Genomic DNA, 22,336 nt, shown 5'->3' with positions numbered 1-22,336 from the left:
CAGCATATGAATGATGTATTCATTACCATTACAAAGTAATTTAAAGAAAGGGATGGTTCTCGTCCAATTAGATACAAAAAAACATTCTGCATTAAGAGGTCGATTTCGACAAAAACGGATATTCGGGAAACCAATCCTATAGCGACGATTGGACTCCCAAATTTTCAGCATTAAGAGAACGTGAATACACATTTAAATCTGCATACTTTACTCAAAAATTATAAAAATGTGACTTCTGCACTTTCAGCTCTAAGGTACAGAATTACCTTTCACTTTCACCTGCTAGTGGTCTTATGAATGACTTAAAATATTCAACAAACAGAATTCTGTAAGATTTCTGCTGTATTTCATACATTGTATAATATTTTCTATTGTTGAAGTGACACCCCTAATAATATTATCATTGTTATCCGTACAATTATTTAAGTTGTTTCAACATAACCAGATATAACCATAAGTAATGTTGTATTGCAATCAAACACAGTTTAAACAATGCTAGAATAATTTTTATACTCATTCAATTCTCGCGATTTATAAGTTAGTGATTTAATTAAGCTAAAAATCAAATGGTGACCATTTCTAAAAAAAATAGTGAAAGTGAAAGAAGTGATAATGAAGAAAAAAAAAGTAAAAATGAGGTTAGTCAGTTTAAGGCGAATTCTTTGCCTCAATTTACGATCAAATGTGACTTCAACGCCATCTAAAGGCATCTACAGGCATCTACCATGAATTTCTAAAAATGTGTTACTAAAAACTTTCGTCGATCGCAACCAGATGGCAATAAAATATAAAATAAAATATTGTGTGTCGCCACATATTAAAAATCATAAGCTTGATAAAAATGCATTTAAATTTATTATATATTTACTTACCTATGTAAAAATATTTACAATTAATATTTTCCCCATAAAATATTTACAATTCTAACATATCTATTTGATTTGATTTAAAGTGTTTATGATTTTTACATTTTGTTTACCGTAGTTTTTTTTACAGTGGCAATACAAGGGTATCCTGTCCAGTCAATGAACCAGATTTTTTTACGTTGTCAATACGAATTAATATAAATATTTTTCTACAGTAAAATTCATTTATAGTAGTAAATGAACATTTAAGTACAAATGTTTATAAGATTGAGTTTAATCTTGTACAATTGACAATTACATCGAATTTCTACTAGAGGTGGAATAAAAGAATGATATGAAATGAATAGCAAAACAAATGCCATTCGAATTATTATTAAACAAAATAAGGAATATACAGTTGTACTTGGTTATTACTAGGAAGGTTGGACCGGCTGAATGTGCTCGTTATAAGCGGTACTCGTTATATCAGAGAATAGGTATTTTTATTGTCGGCGAAAACAACAATTAGACACTTAACTAGTGTCATAAACGTAATCTGTCCCCGGCGGCATCCTGTCCGATCGGATTTTATTGCTTAGGGTCGAAATGTCTTTAAACGATCAACACATTACCAGTATTTTAGCTCGGTATATCCGATAAGTATCTCGTTATAACAGTGAATAAAAATGTACGGAGAAAATCATATACCAAATGTCAACGACTGTTTCCTCATTACATCCGAGATCTCGCTATGTCCGAGATTGTAATAACCGAGTTCGACTGTAGTTATAATTATGACAATGTCGATATTATATAGACATCCCAATTCATTTCGTTTCAACCATGTCCGATCCTAATGGGTTCATATGGGCCTCCACAGAGTGGACGGTTTGTATTAACTAACTAACTATATCTGAGATAAGAATAAAGTAAGACACGCAACGAATTGAATAAAAAAGAAGTTGGAGGTAAGAAAAAACGTAAATAAACATGCGAACAAATCTTGATAAGCAAACCCAAGGACAAAATAAGTGACAAATTAAAAAAAAAATTGTAAAACGTAAGAAAAAAATTTAGAATTTGAAGTAAGTGCACCACTGATTACATAATATTCTAAGAAAAAGACAGAACGTTATTTCTTTGAAAAAATCTAATGTCGATTTTAAAGAACAGTGCAAGATAAAATAAAAGATAGTTTTATTTATTTTACCTATAAATGTGTAAGTGAAATGGATTTGGAGATATAAAAAGAAACCTTATTGGCCCAGTGGTTTCTAGGTGTGGACTTTTGTAATTCCCTGAAGATCTCGAATAAATAATTAAAAATTATCAACACCTATACCATATTCCTAGGTATCTACTATGATTGAAAAGTAAATCTTAATTTTTTGTATTTATGATTGCTTCATAAAAAAACAATATTTACGACTTTATGATGTAGCAGATAAATGAGCAACTAAATAGTGATCCAAATATTATGAAAAGTTCAACTATCAAAGCATCACGGCATAAAATTAGTAATACCACGGTTATACACAATTTATTGTACCTACCTATTGTTATAATTTTCTTAGTTCATTTAATCGTTTTTAATTTAATTTATTTTCAAATTCACCTCTTATGTGTTCATTCACTGAATTGTTTACCCTATATTTTATGGAGACTAATAATAACTTCTATTTTCTACATACTAAATTATCAACCTCCACTTTTTGACAGGACGGCATACAGTTATATAGGCACGTAGATAATAATTTTAAGGCCGTAGACAGGAATGAACGTTTGGTGGCCCAAATATAGTACAATAGTATGTATGTAATTAAAATTAGGGTACAAGTCGGTTATCCTGGATACAGCGGCAAAGACATTTTGAAAATAGCCTATATACTGGATTATTTGTTAGGATTACCTAATCTAACTTAAGCTAACCCAAACTAACAAATAATCCAGTATATCGGCTATTTTCAAAATGTGTTTGCCGCTGTATCCAGGATAAACATATAGAACAAAAGTTAGTGAAGTGGAAGTTTGTCGAGGCTGTTTTGATCGGGTTAATTTGTCTTTGAATAATATTGTGACTAGAAATTTTAACAATTCTTATTATTTTTAACATTGTATATTGTTCATAATTTTCGCGACTACCACGTGAATAGACGATTTTTTTTTTACTTATAACATTTTAAACACTTAACATAAATATGGATAAATTGTACAGTTACTAGACAAAGATTAAATTTGATGTGTGTCAGAAGTATCTTAGGCATTTTCGCTCGTATGCTTTCTTTATATTATTATGAAACTATATTTATTTTAAAATCGCTTTATAAAAGGTAGGTACGTCAAAACAGTAATAAATATCTGAAATAATTACACAACACTATTTCAGAAAGTGGAGGTTGATATATGTAGTCCATTGACATATGCTCCAATATCGCAAACAAAAATTATTGACAGCAGAATTAACACAGTTTTTGTCTTCGTACCTGGCGAACCTTTATTTTCAATGTATGTGTGTGTGTATGTATTTTTTAATCTATGCAAGTACTGTTTCAAAAATAGTTCGATTTATTTCCGCGTTAGCAGCATATGTCGATAAAGTCTTGTCAAATATTCATTTTATTTACAATCGATTCGTTAATATACAAAAATACAAGATTAAATTTAAATAACTAGCCTAAAAATTATTAAATAATATTTTTAATAGAAACGCTAATCGTTTTTTGCGATAAATTAAGTCTGAACCAAGATGTTTCGATTTTAATTGCATGCTTTCTAACCTCTAAATCGATGTTTTTTAAATTTGAAAAAAAAGATATAAGGATATAATAAATTCCAATTAACGTTTAGCGTTTCCCTAGGCAATAGATTTACGTACATTTTTATCGTAATTTTGATAATAAATCTTATGTCATTCATTCTTACCACCCGATAGAAATGTACCGAATTTGACATGTATTTTTGGTATATAGAACTCCACGATACATCTTAATTTTTTATTTTATTTTTCTCATTACTTTTGAATATATATTTACCGATTAATAAACTTTTCTAGCTATTTTTCGATAACAACTTTACCTAGAGACATCACCTTAAAGATCTGTCATTAAGGGATAAAACATGTAGAATAATGAAAAATATTACAGTCGAACCGATGTTTGCATGCTTTATAATGCCCAGCATCCTCGAAGGAATAGGAGTACAAAATTTAGGCTTAGAAAAAGCTTGTCGGGTAAACAAAAACTACAGTACCGAAATATGCGACGGATTAATGCGTCAAACATTCACAACTCAACGACCAGAAGAAATAGAAGTGCAAACATTAGTCGCGTACATGAATTCTTGGCGGATGATCATCCAATCAGCTATTCCGGCAATACTGGTGCTCTTTATCGGTGCGTGGAGTGATTATACTCGAAGGAGAAAACCGTGCATGATAGCTCCCATCATCGGGGAGAGCTGCACTTCTGTCGGGCTTATATTATGCACGTATTACTTCACGCAATGGCCGCTGGAAGTATCAGGGCTTATCGAATCGATTTTTCCAGCATTTACAGGCGGCTGGACAACGATGTTCATGGCCGTATACAGTTATATAGCTGACCATACGACAGTGAGAGAAAGAACATTTCGTCTTGGGATAATAGACATCATCACTTTGGTTGCGACTACTTTAGGTAAAGCATTGAGCGGAGTTATGTTGAAGAACATCGGATATTACGGAGTGTTTTCAGTGTGCTTAGGATTGTATATCACCGCGCTGGTATACATCTTGCTTAGGATAAAAGATGATAATGTAAAGAAGCAAGAAAATAAATCCACGTGCGAAGAGGTAGTCAACGTGAATCATATCCGTGATACGTTTATGATTTTATTCAAGAAGAGAAAGGGAAGAAGAAGGTTGCAGATATTGATGCTGATGTTGGTTTATATTATGGTGACTGGACCGATACGAGGTAAAATATTACGGTACAAGAACCAGAGATTAATATTTTGTAAATAAATAATCACACTGTGGTTAATAAACTATTACAGGCCGTCCTCAAATTTTTTACATAATTGGTTTTTAAAAATGTGTATGAATGTTGAATGTATAAAAGTAAAGCAATGTAAAAAACCCATCAAAAAGCGTATTTGAGGCGTCTAATTACAAAAAGCGACAAGTCGACAATTCAATATTTTCGGGTAACAACGTTTTTATGTTTCAAGCTTCAATTATTTGTTTTAACGTGAGATTTTTTTTTCCGTTGTATTCTATGTCAAAATTAGAACCAAATGGCAATTTGTTTCAGCCGAAAAACTCTTAAATGTAATAAATATATGCAAAATAAAATTGGATGTAGCGCTACTTGTACCTCACTTTTTAATTTTTTCCGCATAAGGCACATATTTCCGTGGTACTGTCATAAATTTACCGGATGCTACAGCATGGGAGACGCCATTTTTAATATTAAACGTTCCTTTATTGGTTGACTTAAACACGCGCGAAATCAACCAAGCTTTAAATAATATGAAACACGGACTTGGCGCTTTTTGTAATTAATCGAGACTTAAAATATTTTTTTTCCTAGGATTTGTCGCGTTTTGGGATTTTTCCTTCAATACATATTGTGTAAAATTACACAAAGAATATGTGCGTATTTTTTTCTCGATTTTGACCAAATGCGGACTTATCGCTTTTTGGAATTAGACGCCTCATGTACAAAGTTATTAGTCAATAAAACCTATTTTGAAATTTTGAGGGTTAAGTCCTTTTTCCTTTCTACAGTCGAATATGTATTTATTAAATAACACCTAATTAATTCCAATTAACTTCATATACATATTTTTTCCCATTGCAGGTGGAGAAATGTTACAATATCTGTTCTTACGTAAAAATTTCAAGTTCGATGAAGTCGACTTCAGTATATTTTCTTTATACAGTATTATTATACAACTATTGGGTAAGTATTTTTATATATGCAATATATTTGGTATTTTACCACGTTTTTCTTAGCTCGTATTCTTGTTTGTCCGGTGGCTGTTTAACCAGTACAAATCTTGCAATCGATTTTTAACTAACTTCTTGACTAGCTAGACATTTGAAACTTTTAGAATATATCAGAACACGACGCCAATGCTTTAAGTAGAATTGAATTCATTTTCAGTTAATTCTGTTTTGTATGAAAAGTTATTTCGGAAGAAATCTGTAATCCAATCCGCTATTATTGGTTGCTAAGGGGGTGGTCCTAGCAACTAAATTATTAATATATACGTGCGTTACTATGGAAATCAAAATGACATTTCAGAATTCTATATTTGTTTGTTTGTTGAAAAATAACAAAAAAATGATTTGTTGACAATTACCTTAGTTGACCTAAATTATTGATACATAGAATTGTCAAGTCTATATGATTCAACAGAAAATTTAAAAATGTGGTATATATAAAGTTCTTTTTATCTTGTAATTATTTTATGTAGATCGTCAGCCTGCCGTGACGTCTCTAAGCAAATTGCCGCTCTTAGGTAGACATAGAAAGCTAGAAAGAAAGCAAAATTGTTAAGTGCATACCTACAAAATAATATAAATCTTAAATTATAACAGAATTCTTGAAAAAATTACATACAATCTACTGAGATTAGAGCATTTCTACGAAATCCACTCTCAGATACCAGTGTTTTTAAGTACCTACATAAACATCTGCGGCACAGACAAGACAAGAGATCCCCTTGATGCCGGTACTTTCTAATGAAATCTACTTCATGAAAAACCGTCACTGCTTTCAAAAGTTGTGATAATCGTATTCGTTCCCTCATTTTCCACCCCTAAGCAATACATGACATGCCTACCTGGACATCATTGTCAGCCTGGAATAATCCACTGATGAATAAAGGCCTCTCCAAACTGATTCTATTACTTACTGTCCTATGCTTTTAGTTATCACATTCTTCCGCAGAACATAATTGCTTCCAATATTAAGACGGTACTTCAGTGAAACGGCAAATAATTTTCAACTATAGGTGCGACGAAATTTCGGACTGGCTGGCAATCGGAGAGCGAAAGTCGAGCTGTGAACACGTCAATTTGTTTTATGATGGCGACCGGGGAATTAATTCTTAAATCGTGTAAAGATGACTAAAAAACATTACCCATTTACTTGAAAAAGAAAACATGTCAATGAATATATTAATATTATTAGTAATAGAACAATAAACATAACATTAAATGGACGCATGTTAAATTTTTATGACAAATTATGTTTTGTTCTGCACGCGTCATTTGCACAATCTTCGCGTCGCGTAGTAACAATCGTTTTAGACCGTGCCCCAGCTGAAGTATAGCCTTAATATATTCTACGTCATGTAAGATGAGTTTAGGTTGACGTTGTTTTAATTCTTTTGTCTATTTCGCTTACTCGGTCATAAATACTAGTGAAATATCACTTTTAATCGTTCTGTATTTAGTATATCTTTGTCAAATATCACTCATTATTCTTGTATATTAATAATTTGTAAAGTCCGCTTTACATAAATAAAAAAAATTAAATTGTGCTGTACTTTTGTTCCAGGAGTGTTATTTGCACTACATTTTCTCAGTAAGAAATTCCAGATAAACGATTGCACCCTGGCTATTCTGGCTTGCACAAGCAAAATCTGTGCCAGTTTTGTGTATGCGTTTGCACCGAATATCACGTGGCTGTATGTAGCGCCTGTGGTGGAATTTATTGGAACTACTGTAACAACAGCAATGAGATCAATGGCCACAAAGATCGTGGAAGCCGATGAAATAGGTACACCATTTCAATTGTAATATTCTTTTATACCTTCAACTACTACTTTTGAAACTTTTTTGGTTGGCAGAACCTGTTGGGATATTTTATGAAATATCAGGGAACCCCTAACTACAGGGACATGTAAATTAATAAGCAGTGACCAGGGAATACACATTGCCATATCAGAATTGGCGCTGAAAAAGGCATTCACAGCACTAGAAGCCTCTGCCAAAAGAATCGGCTTACAAATAAACGAGGCAAAAACCAAATACATGCCTGTCTATGTCACACCACGAGAACGCGCACCAAAGTTAGATATTGGTGTATACAAGTTTGATACGGTCGACAGTTTCATATACCTTGGATCTCTTGTAACTCGACATAATGATATTACAGAAGAAATCAACAAGAGAATCATGTCTGCGAATAAATGCTACTTTGGCCTGTTAAGACATTTTTAAGTCCCGCATACTATCTCGCCGAACTAAAAGCACTCTTTACAAGACACTTGTGAAGCCAGTGCTCACCTACGCATCGGAAACCTGGACATTAACTCTGCGAAATGAACGAGCCCTGAACATCTCCGCTGTATATATGGACCGATCAGGGATGGCACCAATTGGAGGAGAAGATATAATGCTGAGCTCTACGGGCTGTACAAAGATTGCAGCGCAGTACAATCAATTAAGATTGGGAGACTGCGATGGCTAGGTCATGTGCACCGTATGAATGACAATGAACACCGGGTTGTCGCGCCCCTGATGATGATGATGATGATGACCAGGGAATACAGAATTAATGGGAACTGAAATACCTAACGGGTAACAGGCAACCGATCTCGAGTATGGAAGAATATGGGAAAAACTTAAACACGTGTCAAGAATATGTACGTCATTCTAAGCTGGTCCTTCGTTCTGACAAATGCTTTCGGTTTATGCACTGACGCTCTATTTGTGCTGAATCTTAATAGCCTACCTCCACCTTTCGCCACCGATATTGACTAATATTCTTGTTTTCACATTCCAGGAAAAATAAATTCTTTATTTGGTGTGTGTGAAGTCATTCTGGGTTTGGCATACGGCCCAATGTTTGCAGCTTTTTATGTGAACACTCTGAACATCTTGCCCGGAGCATTTTTTCTACTCGGGGCTTCGCTAACTGTCCCGCCTATTTTTATTTTCTTGTAAGTATTCCAAATATCATTTGTTAAACATCAAAAAACAAGTCAAAATAATCTATATGTAGCAATCATACGACTCAGCATTAAATGAGTGACACACTTTAATATGTATGTCTCGTTGTCAAAACAAAACATTAGCCGGCTCTTACATCAAAACTCGTCTCGTGTGCCACAGCCATAAAACAAACCTTCCGAGAACTGAGATCCAGTATTGCTTGTGTACATCGCGCACATCTACCTAGCGACAGTCACTTGTAGCCTTCGAAACGTATAGATATTTGAATGCGGTGATCGGCGAGCCGGTATAGGAATGACCAATTCGTAGGTGTCTCGGAGCCCGAGAAGGATTCAACAGTTGCATTCGACCAATCTGCGGAGCTCCATTTGGTAATGTGTGTATTGGGAATAACGATAACATCACACGGACGTATTCGACACGTTTTAGGTGAGACGAGTTTTGATGTGAGAGCCAGCTTAGAGTGATAATATTTGTCAGCATTTCTGCAATCATAACTGTATCAGTAGGGTCTGTTATGATTGGTAATTACGACAATATCTATTATGTACTGCATTTATATAAATTGGAAGGACAATGCAGGAATCTTCACTCAACTCATCCGACTCACAACTATCGTCACGAGTCCTTCACTCGACGTAGTAAACTGTCATTTCACTCGAATCAAGTCTCTCAGTTCATTAATATAATCAATCTTTTGATCACATCGATCTCACAAGTACATCATTACCCGCGATTATAACCTCACGCTGTCATCTTCATCATTGTATTCTTGTATCGACCAATAAACTCTCCTCTCACAACAACGACCTTCTTTCTCCTCCACCTCATCTACCGCCAAATATATATCGCCACCAGACTGTACTATCTCGAAAAAATACACTTATACCCGTACTTTTAAGGATCATGCTTTGTCTTAAAAAGTCACCAAACCCCCAATACATCACTGCTAAACTAGTAATAATTTAAAAACTGTGAATGATTCCTATATCATAATAATTACATTCTATTTTACTACGTTTTTATTAGCTTGTTTTCTTATTTGTCCGTTGGTTGTTTGTCCAGTACAAATCTTGCAATCGATTTTTAACTAACTTCCCGACTAGCTAGACCAGGGGTTCCCAACCTTTTTGTACTCTAGAGCACATTCTAAAATATCGGTAGGGTGGCGGGCACCACCTATTTTTAATCGACAAACTCCTTCCATAACTTCTCATTTTCCCATAATTTATTTTCTTATATTCATAATTAATTAATAAATAATAAAAAAAAATGTTTCAAAATAATAAAACTATTATTCAAATTGCATACACACAGAGAAATGTTTTTACAAAACGTAAACAAATAAAAAAAAAACACAAATACAAAGAAAACATTTTATAAAAAAATAGTTAATAGTAATCTTACTTCAGATTTATGTGGATAATTCACATCAAAAGTGGCATGAATTGTCTGAAAGTGTCGTTCAACATTACGTTTTTTCGGCACTGCAATACTACTACCACACAACAAACAGACGCATTTATTTTTCACATTAAAGAAACAATATGATTCCTCCCAGTCAGTGTTAAAATTATAGGTTCGTTGTCTTTTACTCGGTCCACTCATTTTAGAACTATATAGAAGGAATATCAAAATTCCTAATTCGTGTTTCGTCAGACGAAGATGTTTCCTAGCTAATTGTCGCGACCCGAACGGGGCAGCAATCGCAATCACAATGACAACAACGCGGTTCCAGGCGGGGAATGCTATTTGCACATCACTCCTTGTACACACCGAAAACCCGAACTGAGCCGATGATCGCTGAAGCAATCGGGACGGTACGAGCACGTGACTACTGTCACGTGCTTCGGCGTTCATCGGCTCAGTTCATGGCGTTCGTTTACTTCGGGCTTTCTGCGTGTGTCAGGCTAGCGTGAAAATTCTGTCTCTGTCGAATAGTGGCGGGCACAAACGAATCGTTCCGCGGGCGCCATGGTGCCCGCGGGCACGGGGTTGGGAACCCCTGAGCTAGACATTTGGAACTTTTAGAATATATCAGAACACGATGCCAATGAATTCTTTCAATACTTTTAGTCATCTTTGAGCAGAATTGAATACATTTTCAGTTAATTCTGTTTTGTATGAAAAGTTATTTCGGAAGAAATCCGTAATCCAATCCACTATTATTGGTTGCTAGGGGGTGGTCCTAGCAACTAAATTATTAATATATATGTGCGTTACTATGGAAATCAAAATGACATTTCAGTAGATATTCTATATTTGTTTGTTTGTTTGTTTTTTATTTACTTCATATGAAGTACAAGTTTGAGCATATTGAGCAGAATAATTCAACAGAAAATTTAAAAACGTATATAAAAAGTTTTGTTTTTAAATATTTCCAGATATATGTATAAACTCAGCAAGACTGAAGAATCCTCAATCGCAGTTGGCTCAAGTACAGAGATTAACAAACAAAATGATCGTGAATTAGCCACATTGAGGACCAATGATATCAAAGATGTTGATTAAACAATGTTAGTCAAGTGACGTAAACAATTAACCGGTTACATGTAAAAAATTGTACGTAAAACATTTCACCGTGGCACAGTTCGCCATGAGCTTTCTTATCGGAAAGAGACGACTGTATAGTAGACGGTCTCCAATTTTATTAGATTCAATATGAACAATAATTCAACTTTCATAGCTAATTTTGGCAAAATTCATTAATGAAAACCTAACCTTACAAATAATCTACTATATCGGCTATTTTCAAAATTTGATTGCTGCTGGCTTCCTGTAAAGTGTAGACCGACAAGAACCGTGTTGTATTTAGACATGAATTTTATGTCAGTACTATACGACCCAAAGAGGTTGGACGGTCTTTAATATACGGCCATATATTTCCGATACAACATTTCACGGTGAAGTGTGACGGCATCAGGGCATGCAATAAACTTATCAGTTACCTACGAATATTAATTATAATGGTACATATATATATAAAAATTTAAATAAACAATAATGATATTATAGTTGTTATAATCCGAGCATTGGAGCGGAGCTTGGACAGGAGCACGGAGCTATGGAACAATGGGGTTTTACCAGAGCACCAAAAATTTGTAGTGCTCCACTGCTCCGGATGTTTTTTTTATTATTAAATTTTCATCCTAAAACCCAATGAAAATATTATATTTGACACTTTGTAACAAAGGAATTATTTGAAATAAGGCAACACTGATAAGTGATAAATAACCTCACTTTTTTTTGACAGAAGAGGCAGATAATGAAAGACGATTTGCTTTTGGCAATTTCGTTTAATAGAATTAATAATAAAAAGGACGAGTAATAAACCGTATTTCAAAAGAACTTATTGTTTTAATTTTCTTATATTAAAATTTGTACACTATTAAAACTTTTTACCCGGAGCGGAGCAGACCCTTGATTGAAGTTGGAGCGGAGCAACTCAAAAAAAGGATCCGCACCAATCCTCTGGTTATAATTACCTATTATTAATGAACTTTATCCATTTCTTGTTTTTTCATGAATTTTAAATCTTATAAATGCCAGTAAAATTTCCATATTATATATGTTACTTGACTTCAAAACTAGACACTATTAGAGATTACATTTAGATCGTATCCAATCCTAAGATCATATTGGCCTCCACAGAGTGGAGATTTGTATTAACACATTGTTGTTTTTATGAGAAATGAATGTTAACAACTTGGTCAACATATTAACATAGGTGTACTACGCTACTGTCCAACAAGAAGATCTAGGCAATAACCGGAAGTAGCTGTAGTCAAAGTGCGATTACCTAAATAGGAGGGGCTTGTTAGTTCACAGTTTTAACACGTGGACAACTCGTCGATAACCGGAAGTCATTGCAGTCAAAGTGCGGTTAAAAACAGAAGGGGCTTATTAGTTCACAGTTTTAACACGTTGACAAGATCTTGTTTGACAGTAGTATTGTATTTGCATTCTTATTTCAATGAAAACAAATATGTATAACTGACAAAATTTAGTGTGCACTATTTATATCAGATTTTAACAGCCTACATCCATCCCTCGCCACTAGTTTCCCTTCCTACTTACTAACTTATTCCTAATATTGTACTCTATTTACAAAAATACAAATATTGCAATCATAAAAAAATAAAATATGCAATGTATTGAATATGTACATTTTAATCTCTGATAAAGTCAATCTATAATTTTATATCATGAAAAGAATATATTTCCATAAAAAAATTAAAATTTCAGTCTATATTGATCGGCAGGTGCTGGTTGCTTTAATTTAGAAGTATTTGGAGAGGCCGGTGTGTCATCATTATCAATCATCATATGGAGATACCTTTTATATTGTAAAGATGTCAGGTGTATCTTTAATGTGGAACATGTTTGAATTATTTCCGAACAGCCATTGATATCATTTCGTCTACCTGAAATTGAGAAATGGAATATACTATCGTAATTAATAATACAATTTTACATTAATCCGGTGAAACAAAATACATTATTTATAGCAAAGACTTGGTGACGCACTGAAAGATTTGTTTGACATTAAATTATATATTCGTCTAAATTACGGAGGTTCTTAAACGAATCATATGGGCCTCCACAAAGTCGAAGTTATATTAACAGATCCATTATTACTAGAAATACAGCCCCTTAGGGTCAAAGAAACATATTGTCATTAATTTTCTACAAACACGTATCTCAATTTTTGTCAGTTTTGAGTTGTTTGATGTAATGAATTAAGAATTTGAATAAGCACATATTCCACTAACACGTATCTCAAAACATACTATACAACATAATAGATTTAAGCATTAACAAAAACTCGTATCACAATTAAAGACTTTTATAAATATTACAAACTCGTATCTTGAGTTACGTGTTTGTAAGTATACAGAATAGTGAACTCCGACAGATGATTGTACTGAAGCTCTTTCTCACAAGTCGAGATACGTGTTTGCTGCAGTAATTTATGTAACGTGCATTCAATCTTTGGAACACTCAACGCGTTTTTTTTTACTTGGGTTTTATGGCAGTCAGGCCATAAACCACCCTGCTTCAGAGCTTTGGTCAATGGCGATGGCTTTTACATTTCTATTTATTAATCTGTTCTGTGAGCAGCTAGCTAGTAATAATAGTTTGTTTTTAATAGGCTTGTGAATCCGTTCATGAATGCATTGTCTTGGTATACGTATAAGGTAATAGCTGCGTTTTAGTTCATTCCAACCCATGATGATCGAGCATGAACGTGTCGACTTAAAAAGTCGTAAGTCTCAAATTCAAATCCCGCATTCAACGAATTCACATACAGTTTTGTTCAATATGTGTTCGGACCCAGAGTATGGACCTAATACGTTCAGCAAGTGACTAACAATAATTTCTCGTACAGACAAAAAACTGTTAATACAACTTCCACTCTGTGTAGGCCCATAGGGTTGATCGCGGTAATTTACTTGTTTAACGACATTCTTGTTTGCTCAACCCAAAATTTAAAAATGTTTCACTTCAGAGGAATAAGCAACTTTCGAAGGGTGGAGGTACGCTGTTAAGATCCATAAATAGTGTACAATAATTTCCGCGTCTTACATATTTGTTTCCATTGAACTAAGACTACAATTTAAAGATGGTGTTGGTTAGTTTTTTAAATTCAATTAAGCCCTGCGACAAACAAGCCATAATAAATAGTCAAAAAATACTCATCTATCTATAAAATATCCAAAATTATTCCATTAAATCATACATCATTTTAGATATTTTATAAATAGAAGAATATTTTTTATCTATTACGGTTTAGGAATGGTAACATGAATTTTAAAAACTAACAAACACCATTTGCAATTTGAAATTAAATTTGTTGGATCGCTCATAGCATGCCAAAACTATTATGGTTTGATTTCATCTTCTTATTGTGCCATCCCTTAGCAGAGGTCGGCCACCATCAAGGAGATCTTATCTTTGTCGTCTGCTACCCGGAACAGTTCAGTGGAGTTGCACTCGTACCAATCACGGAGGTTCTTAAGCCACGAAATGCGGCGCCGTCCTCTGCTACGCTTTCCATTGATCTTTCCTTGAATGACAAGTTGGGGAATGGTGTATTTTTGTCCTCTCATAATGTGGCCGAGTTAATGTAGTTTCCTGGTTTTGATACTACGTAGAACTTCTCGGTCCTTCCCGATTCGATTGAGAACTTCAACATTTGTCACCCGGTCAGTTCAAGGAATTTTGAGGATGCGTCTATACATGAAGCTTTAGAGATGTGGCTGTATAGACGCTGTATGGTTTGATTTAGGTAGGGTTTATTTGATTATTTTAAATTAACCGACACCATCTGCAATTTGTACTCTTAATTCAATGAAAACAAATACTGACAAAGTATAGTGTGTACTATTTATATTGGATCTTGACAGCCTACCTCTATCCTTCACCACTGTTCAACGCACACCTTATTGCTCATACCATATCAACTGTAGAAAGGAAAAATGACGTAACCCTCAGTTTTTTCAAAATAGGTTTTATTGGATAATAACGTTGTACACAACTAAAATACATGTGTCCAAAGCATGTAAGCAGCAAACTCCGATTTTTTTATCTAAATTTAGCTGGCAATTTTTAAAAAAAGAAGGAAGTGAAGAGGGAAAAACTACTTAACCTGATCCGTGCCACGGACGAATTAACTCGCCAAAGCATGCATGTCGCGTCAGGCCACAGACGAATATATTCGCGGGTTCTTGTAATCGTCATAACTTCTGAATAAACATTCTGTGTATAATTTCTAAACAATATTTATCATATTAACGTGAAAATTTTCACGATAATCTTGATAAACATGTTGTGTTACAAAGTTTTCACAAATATTTATCATTCCGTTCCTATTTCATATTTTTTAAATGATTTATTTTATTCCGAAAATAGCTGGCCTACAAGTGTCCACCTAGTAAAAATTGGCTGGCAGTGATAAGGTTAACCATCATATTTGCTGGTTTTTCTTTAATTAACTAAATAATTAATATCAGATTAGGAATAAAATAACTAAATTATTAATTACCATGCACTTCAAGGTTATGTATATTTTGTATTTTAACTTTGACCAAAAACCATAACAAGAACTTTTTGTTCCTCCTGTAAAATTTGATTTGTGTAGATTACGTTCTTTTTACTTTCTACAGTCGATATGCAATCAATTCCTTAACACTCAGTCGTATGAATACTTACTTCTATAGTTGAAAAGTGCTTGTATGATTCTGGTAGAGTGAAATTGCATTTCAAAGTGTAAAGTGAGTTGAAGAAGTCTTATGACAGCATCTTCTTGATGATTTCTGAGAGCTCCGATTGACATTGGAAAAAGGCTGAAAGAAGAATATTTGCCATGTAAATAGATACTTATCAAACATAATAATAAATTAGTTGTGATATGACAGGACGTCCATTGACGTCATGTACTGTGGAACGGAATACGACACAACGTTTACAGAAGTCGTATTTTGGATTAAAATTATATGTTCCCTGTCTACTTGTGTCACAGCGCGAACATATTTCTATTAGATAATGTCATATCTTAATACTTCATTTCTATATATGTATTTAAATCAAAAGTTAAAAAAAGTAAGTGGAACATTTTTAATACAATAATTTCAATGTGTCATATCACTAACATGTATTAGGTAACACGTGTCTGCGAATGTGTAACCATGTCCTTGCTTTTTCATATAAGGTGGTTGTTGGTAATTTTGAACAATCACATGTCCTCACCGGAAATTAAACCCAGAGCATAAAATGTACATAACTTATAAAATTATATTTACTTATATATAAGTAAATAAAAAAAAAATTTGATTTTATTTTTGAGTTCGAGAATTTTATATTTTGATTTGATTTTAAGTAATGGAACCAATCTCGGTAATCTCTGGAATGTATTCCCTTTGTATATGGAGAAAAAATAATCAAGGTTTTAAACCAGATTGGACTATGTGTGCAACACAACGTCTCATGTGCCGTAAAAGTCAGTGACGTCCCTAGCCGCCCTCAGGCAGGGCCAAAATGCCGTCCCATTTTTTAAACAGTATTTTTTATCATTCTTCCATGACTCCAATATTTAAGAACTGTGATGTATGGATACATTACGAACAAAATATAATTACCACTAAATCTAATTTTATTTAAATGCCGTCTCTACTTCAATGAATAGACAATATTGCGAGTCCACAGTTTCAGATACATTGATACCAGATGAAAGTCTCCCACAGGAGACTACCTCAAAGGGCAGACCGAACCATCAACTTTCCCGTACACCACAGCCTACGTCCACTCTTCGCGGTTATCGCAACCCTCGGCCGAGCGAAGCCCGCCTCAAAGAATCGGGAAATTCAAATCGTCAATCTCCCGCCAAAACAGACGCGGTCTGTCAAAAACAGCCGCTCGCGCCGCCACTAGTCAATCCGTCGGTAAAACAGGGAGCTTCCCGACCGATGGATAAACAGGACGCCGCGAATCTGGCAGTTGGATCTGGATGGGCGCGAAAGCTCTCTCTTGCCTGATACGTCGACCAGCCAGCATCTCTCTCGGATCAGACGTCGACCAGCCAGGAGCTCTTCTCTCGCCTCGGACGCGGATGCCAAGCATCAGCAGCCCAGCCGCGACACCACGTTGTAGTCCGCCAAATCCCAATTACCAACCGACCGCCAACGACGACTACCCTGCAATACGATTAATAAACCAGCCTTGACACTATACACCGTGCGTTTCTGTCTCCCACCCCCGTTTTGGTCTTGACGTTATCACGGCCTGCTATCTCTGCTTCACACGCAGAAGGCCGGTGATAACATTTAAAAATACACATAACAACTTCCAAATTTCATGACTGACTGGCAAAAACATTTTTGGATAAATTTAAAATTAGGTAAGTATGTACCTGCCAATAATTAAAATACTTATAATTCGCAAATCTGCACGTGTCATTATTGACCATCGAGGATGTGACGTTCAAGGACAACAGAAGTAAACTAGACATCGCGAACCCGACAAAAAATACAGTCCTGTTAAACCTTTGTTCTTCTTTAATTAAATCTAAACCTCTGTTAATTAATACATTTTGTTTCCAACTAGTGAGCTGGATTCTTTAATGGACAGATATTTCCGTTATTACTAAGTTTGGGTGGCTATTTCTACATATAGAACCTAATGATTCTCCTCGATTTGCCGCCCTTCGAATAACTGCTGCCCCCAAGCGATGCTCAATCTGCCTACCCCCACGGGACGTCACTGGTAAAAGTATATTATGAAAAAAAAATCTGGAGTAATAATTACAAAAAATACTTACTAATCATTTAGTATATATCGCAGTTGTTTATGGTCCTTGAATAGGCTATCGGCTAACTGCTGATCACAAAACCATTCACTTAGCCAACAATTCTCCCAAAAACAAGACAGAGGGTACCATTCTTGACATTCGGTACCAAACAGGATGACATATTTGTTCAAAATGACTACCGATGCTTCAGATCTGTTTAAAATGGTATCGTATATCAAACGCTTCAACATTTTCTTTATCGGGAATCTGAGCGTTACGTTATTCTTGTAGACATCCAAAAATAATTGAAGTCCCATTTGAACATTTCCTTTCATCCAATGTGACCGTGCTAAAAAATGATTAAAATCTGAATTATCCGAACTAACAGCGGGATTTACAACTTTGTAGAACCTTTGCAGAGACTTAACCATTTTTACATTGCCATTTTGTGAGTAGACTGAAAAAATATCGAGTAACACGTCCAACGATGGGCACTGTTCATTGTCAATAAATTGCATTACCAAATACTCAACATCATCCAACCTTTTTGCCTCTAACGCCCCCAATACCAACGAATCTAACTGTTCAGTAGATAATGTAGTAATGTCTATATCCAATTTATTGTTAGATATATTCTTCAGTTTCGATTTAAAATCTAATTTCCATTGGCCGATAGGAGTGAATGTTTCTTTGGGTATTGGTTTAGACATGTTCATAGAATTCCATTTTACAGACTTCTGCTTGACAAGACTCTTAGTAAAATCATCTATAAGATCAACTGTAGTGTATTTGTTGTCGTTTGTTTGTAGGCGGCTGAGGCTGATGCATATTTCTGGAATATTATGCAAGCGATACTTTTGCAAAAGTGAGGTTAATGCAATTATTTTTTGACAGTGCATCAGGTTGCAAGTAGTCATAGTTAAGGCACTAGGGTAAACAATGGTGAACACTATTTATATATCTTCATTTTATAATAATTCTGGCAAACGGTCGAATGATAATGACGAAAAAGACTGATTGTATATTTATTTCGTAAACAAATAAAATTGAACTGTCATTTTCAATTTCTGACAACTGATGACAACTAAAAAATAGTTGCCGCTACAAAAAATATATGGAGTAATGTTGGCACCCAGCGAAATTTAAATAAGAAATAAACCTAGCGTGTTCATTTTTTTTTTACAACAAATATTACAATAATTTATTATAATATACTTTAATATTTTTATTGTCATTTTATAAAAAATAAACATAAAATCATGCAGACACAACTTATTCGTTAAAATCGCGAACTACATTTTTAATATCCTGTCTCATACGTCATACCCACTGACTCGAAAAAGAGCGGGAAAACCACATTTTTTAATTTTGTCCTCATGAAGACAAAGTAATAGAACAATGTCTCCAGATGGTGACCAATTTTAATTTAGTTGTAGCTAAAGAGTTTGGATGGAGTTTAATGAACTTTTTATATAAATTCTAGAATAATTTTAATAGGTAAGTACTAATTAATTACTACGATTTTCATTGGTAAACATGGCTGCAAATGTAATAAATTGACCGCTTAAGAGCGTACTTCAGTGAAACGGCAAATAATTTTCAACAGTAGTAGGTGCGACGAAATTTCTCACTAGTCGCCAATCGGAGACCGACAGTTGAGTGTCTCCACGTCGATTTGTTTTGTCATGGCGTCGCATGAAAATATTCTTAAATCGTGTAAAGATGATTAAAAAACTTTAAGTATGTACCTACTTAAAAAAAGAAAACATGTCAATGAATATACTATTATTATTAGTAATATAACAATAAACATAACATTAAATGGAAGCATGTTGGATTTTTGTGACAAATTATATTTCGTTCGGCACGCATCACTTGCACAATCCGCGCAACGCCTAGCCACGATCTTTTTAGACCATGCCTCAACTGAAATATAGCCTTAAGTTGAGACACGGAATAAAAAGATCGTGGCTAGGCGATGCGCGGATTGCGGGTCGCGGGTGCAAATGACGCATGCCGAACGAAATATAATTTGTCATATAAATCCAACATGCGTCCATTCAATATTCTGTTTATTGTTCTATTAGTAACATCCATTTCAATTCGTGACACTCAGTATGCGGGTACACAAAGCGCTTAATGTCAGCGGACAGCAGAGCCAGTCCAAAAACAAACATTTTCTTTCTTAATTTTCTTCTTTAAGCACTACGGTGCATGGTTGCAGCATCAGTCCCGTGCGGCTCCGTCTCGAGACGGAATGAGCACTTAAAATCACTTCTTTCAGACACGTTTAAAGCGTCATAGAAAGCGGCCGTGCATATCCACGGTTGTGCATATATGACGGGTGGTGGTGGGCACTTTAACGTATGTTCTATTAGTAACAATAATAATATATTCATTGACATGTTTTCTTTTTCAAGTAAATGGGTAACGTTTTTAGTCATCTTTACACGATTTAATAATTAATACCCCTGTCGCCATCACGAAACAAATTGACGTGTTCCCAGCTCGACGTTCTCTCTCCGAATGCCAGCGAGTCCAAAATTTCGTCGCGTTATAGTTGAAAATTATTTGCCGTTTCAGTGATGTATCGTCTTAAGGCCGTACATCAGTTGAGGCACGGTCTAAAAAGATCGTTGCTAGGCGATGCGCGGATTGCGGGTCGCGGGTGCAAATGACGCCTGTCAAACGAAATATTATTTGTCATATAAATCCAACATACGTCCATTTTATGTTCTGTTTATTGTTCTATTAGTAACAATAATAATATATTCATTGACATGTTTTCTTTTTTCAAGTAAATGGGTAACGTTTTTAGTCATCTTTACACGATTTAAGATTAAATACCCCTGTCGCCATCACGAAACAAATTGACGTGTTCCCAGCTCGACGTTCTCTCTCCGAATGCCAGCGAGTCCAAAATTTCGTCGCGCCTATAGTTGAAAATTATTTGCCGTTTCACTGATGTATCGTCTTAAAGACTCACGCAAGAATCGCGCAAGCACACTTTTGTTACAATTACAATTTATTAATGTATCCTACCTACGAGTACCTATATCTACTAAACAAACTTGTTTTTTGCTACGCATGGAACATTCGTCTCTGTTCTGGCAGAACACACTAACTGGAAAATACTAGTTTTGAGTAGTTTGACTTTGAAGTTGTTAAAAAGTTTGAAATAATGGTCTATCATGTGAGTTTATTAAGTAATCATAAAAAGGATGACTTTAAAATAAAGACTGTTTATTTATTAAGAAGATTTCCAGACGGTAAAGTTTGAAATAAGGAACATTTTGGTACTTACTCAATATGTCATTTTTTCGAATTAGTGTCTTCTGCCAGAACAGTGACGAAAAATATTATTTCCATAAAATGTGTAATAAAAATATGACCGTTTATCAGAATTTACAAGATTTTATGAAGGTTATTATTTATCTTGTGTTTCTGATTATTACATTTAACCAATTATTTTATAAGATACAGAATGCAGCTGTATGCACATAACAATGTAATGAGTCATTCGAGTCATAGATAAATTATTATTATCGAGTCACCACCAATCAGCGTTGCCAGACATCCCGATTTTTGCGAGATGTCCCGCTTAATCAAATAATTACAAGATAAAAAGAACTTTTTATATACAACGTTTTTAAATTTTCTGTTGAACCATTTATAAACTTGACTTGACTAGCTTAAATGATCAAAAGAAAATGTACTTGACATGTCATATTGATTTCCATAGTAACGCACGTATATATTAATAATTTAGTTGCTAAACCCTTAGCAACCAATAATGGTGTCGAAATAACTTTTCATACAGAACAGAATTAACTGAAAATGAATTCAATTCTACTTAAAGATGGCTAAAAGTATTTAAGAAATGCATTGGCATCGTGTTCTGATACATTCTAAAAGTTTCAAATGTCTAGCTAGTCGGGAAATAAGTTAAAAATCAATTGCAAGACTTGTACTGGACAAAGAACCACCGGACAAATAAGAATACGAGCTAAGAAAAACGTTGTTTAATAGATTGTCACGCGCGGAACAGATTCCCGATTCACGATTATTCAACAAAATACAAATAATACGTTTAGGACGTTTCGGTTAAGACCAAAGAACGCGTTGGACACTTCACGTTATGTACTTACAAGTTTCGAAGGTAGGTACCTATAGATAATTCGGTGTCTATATTATTAAATTTGACTGGAGAAGTAGATGACGTGACCTGATTGTATGAAGAATAATTTAACTCGCTGAAAC

The 22,336-nt window shown here is 34.5% G+C and overlaps 2 protein-coding genes across 3 annotated transcripts; one reads left to right on the top strand and one right to left on the bottom strand.

The window, feature by feature from the left end:
* Nucleotides 1-465: 465 nt before the first annotated feature.
* On the top strand, nucleotides 466-17,518 carry LOC147074211 (putative peptidoglycan muropeptide transporter SLC46). Of its 2 annotated transcripts, XM_085944022.1 has the most exons (6): nucleotides 466-653; nucleotides 3,941-4,798; nucleotides 5,684-5,785; nucleotides 7,391-7,612; nucleotides 8,621-8,777; nucleotides 16,996-17,518. In XM_085944022.1, exons 2-6 carry the CDS (start codon nucleotides 3,973-3,975, stop codon nucleotides 17,018-17,020), a joined length of 1,332 nt encoding a protein of 443 aa, XP_085800148.1. In that variant the 5' UTR covers nucleotides 466-653; nucleotides 3,941-3,972; the 3' UTR covers nucleotides 17,021-17,518. The 2 variants fall into 2 exon arrangements, with proteins under 2 accessions (XP_085800148.1, XP_085800147.1); XM_085944021.1 differs by lacking the exons at nucleotides 466-653; nucleotides 16,996-17,518 and adding an exon at nucleotides 11,175-11,435 and having other exon boundaries at nucleotides 3,936-4,798.
* On the bottom strand, nucleotides 12,082-19,162 carry LOC147074210 (uncharacterized). The gene is made up of 3 exons (XM_085944024.1): nucleotides 18,107-19,162; nucleotides 16,003-16,136; nucleotides 12,082-13,214 (listed from the first exon to the last, which is right to left on the bottom strand). The coding sequence occupies exons 1-3, from the start codon at nucleotides 18,991-18,993 to the stop codon at nucleotides 13,024-13,026; spliced, it is 1,212 nt and encodes a 403-aa protein (XP_085800150.1). The 5' UTR covers nucleotides 18,994-19,162; the 3' UTR covers nucleotides 12,082-13,023.
* Nucleotides 19,163-22,336: the final 3,174 nt, after the last annotated feature.

The sequence above is a fragment of the Rhyacophila brunnea genome, unplaced genomic scaffold (assembly GCF_057557595.1).
Source record: "Rhyacophila brunnea isolate RB1 unplaced genomic scaffold, BYU_Rbru_1.0 scaffold_16, whole genome shotgun sequence".
Classification (NCBI taxonomy): Eukaryota; Metazoa; Arthropoda; class Insecta; order Trichoptera; family Rhyacophilidae; genus Rhyacophila; species Rhyacophila brunnea.
This window is presented reverse-complemented; position numbering and strand designations above follow the sequence as displayed.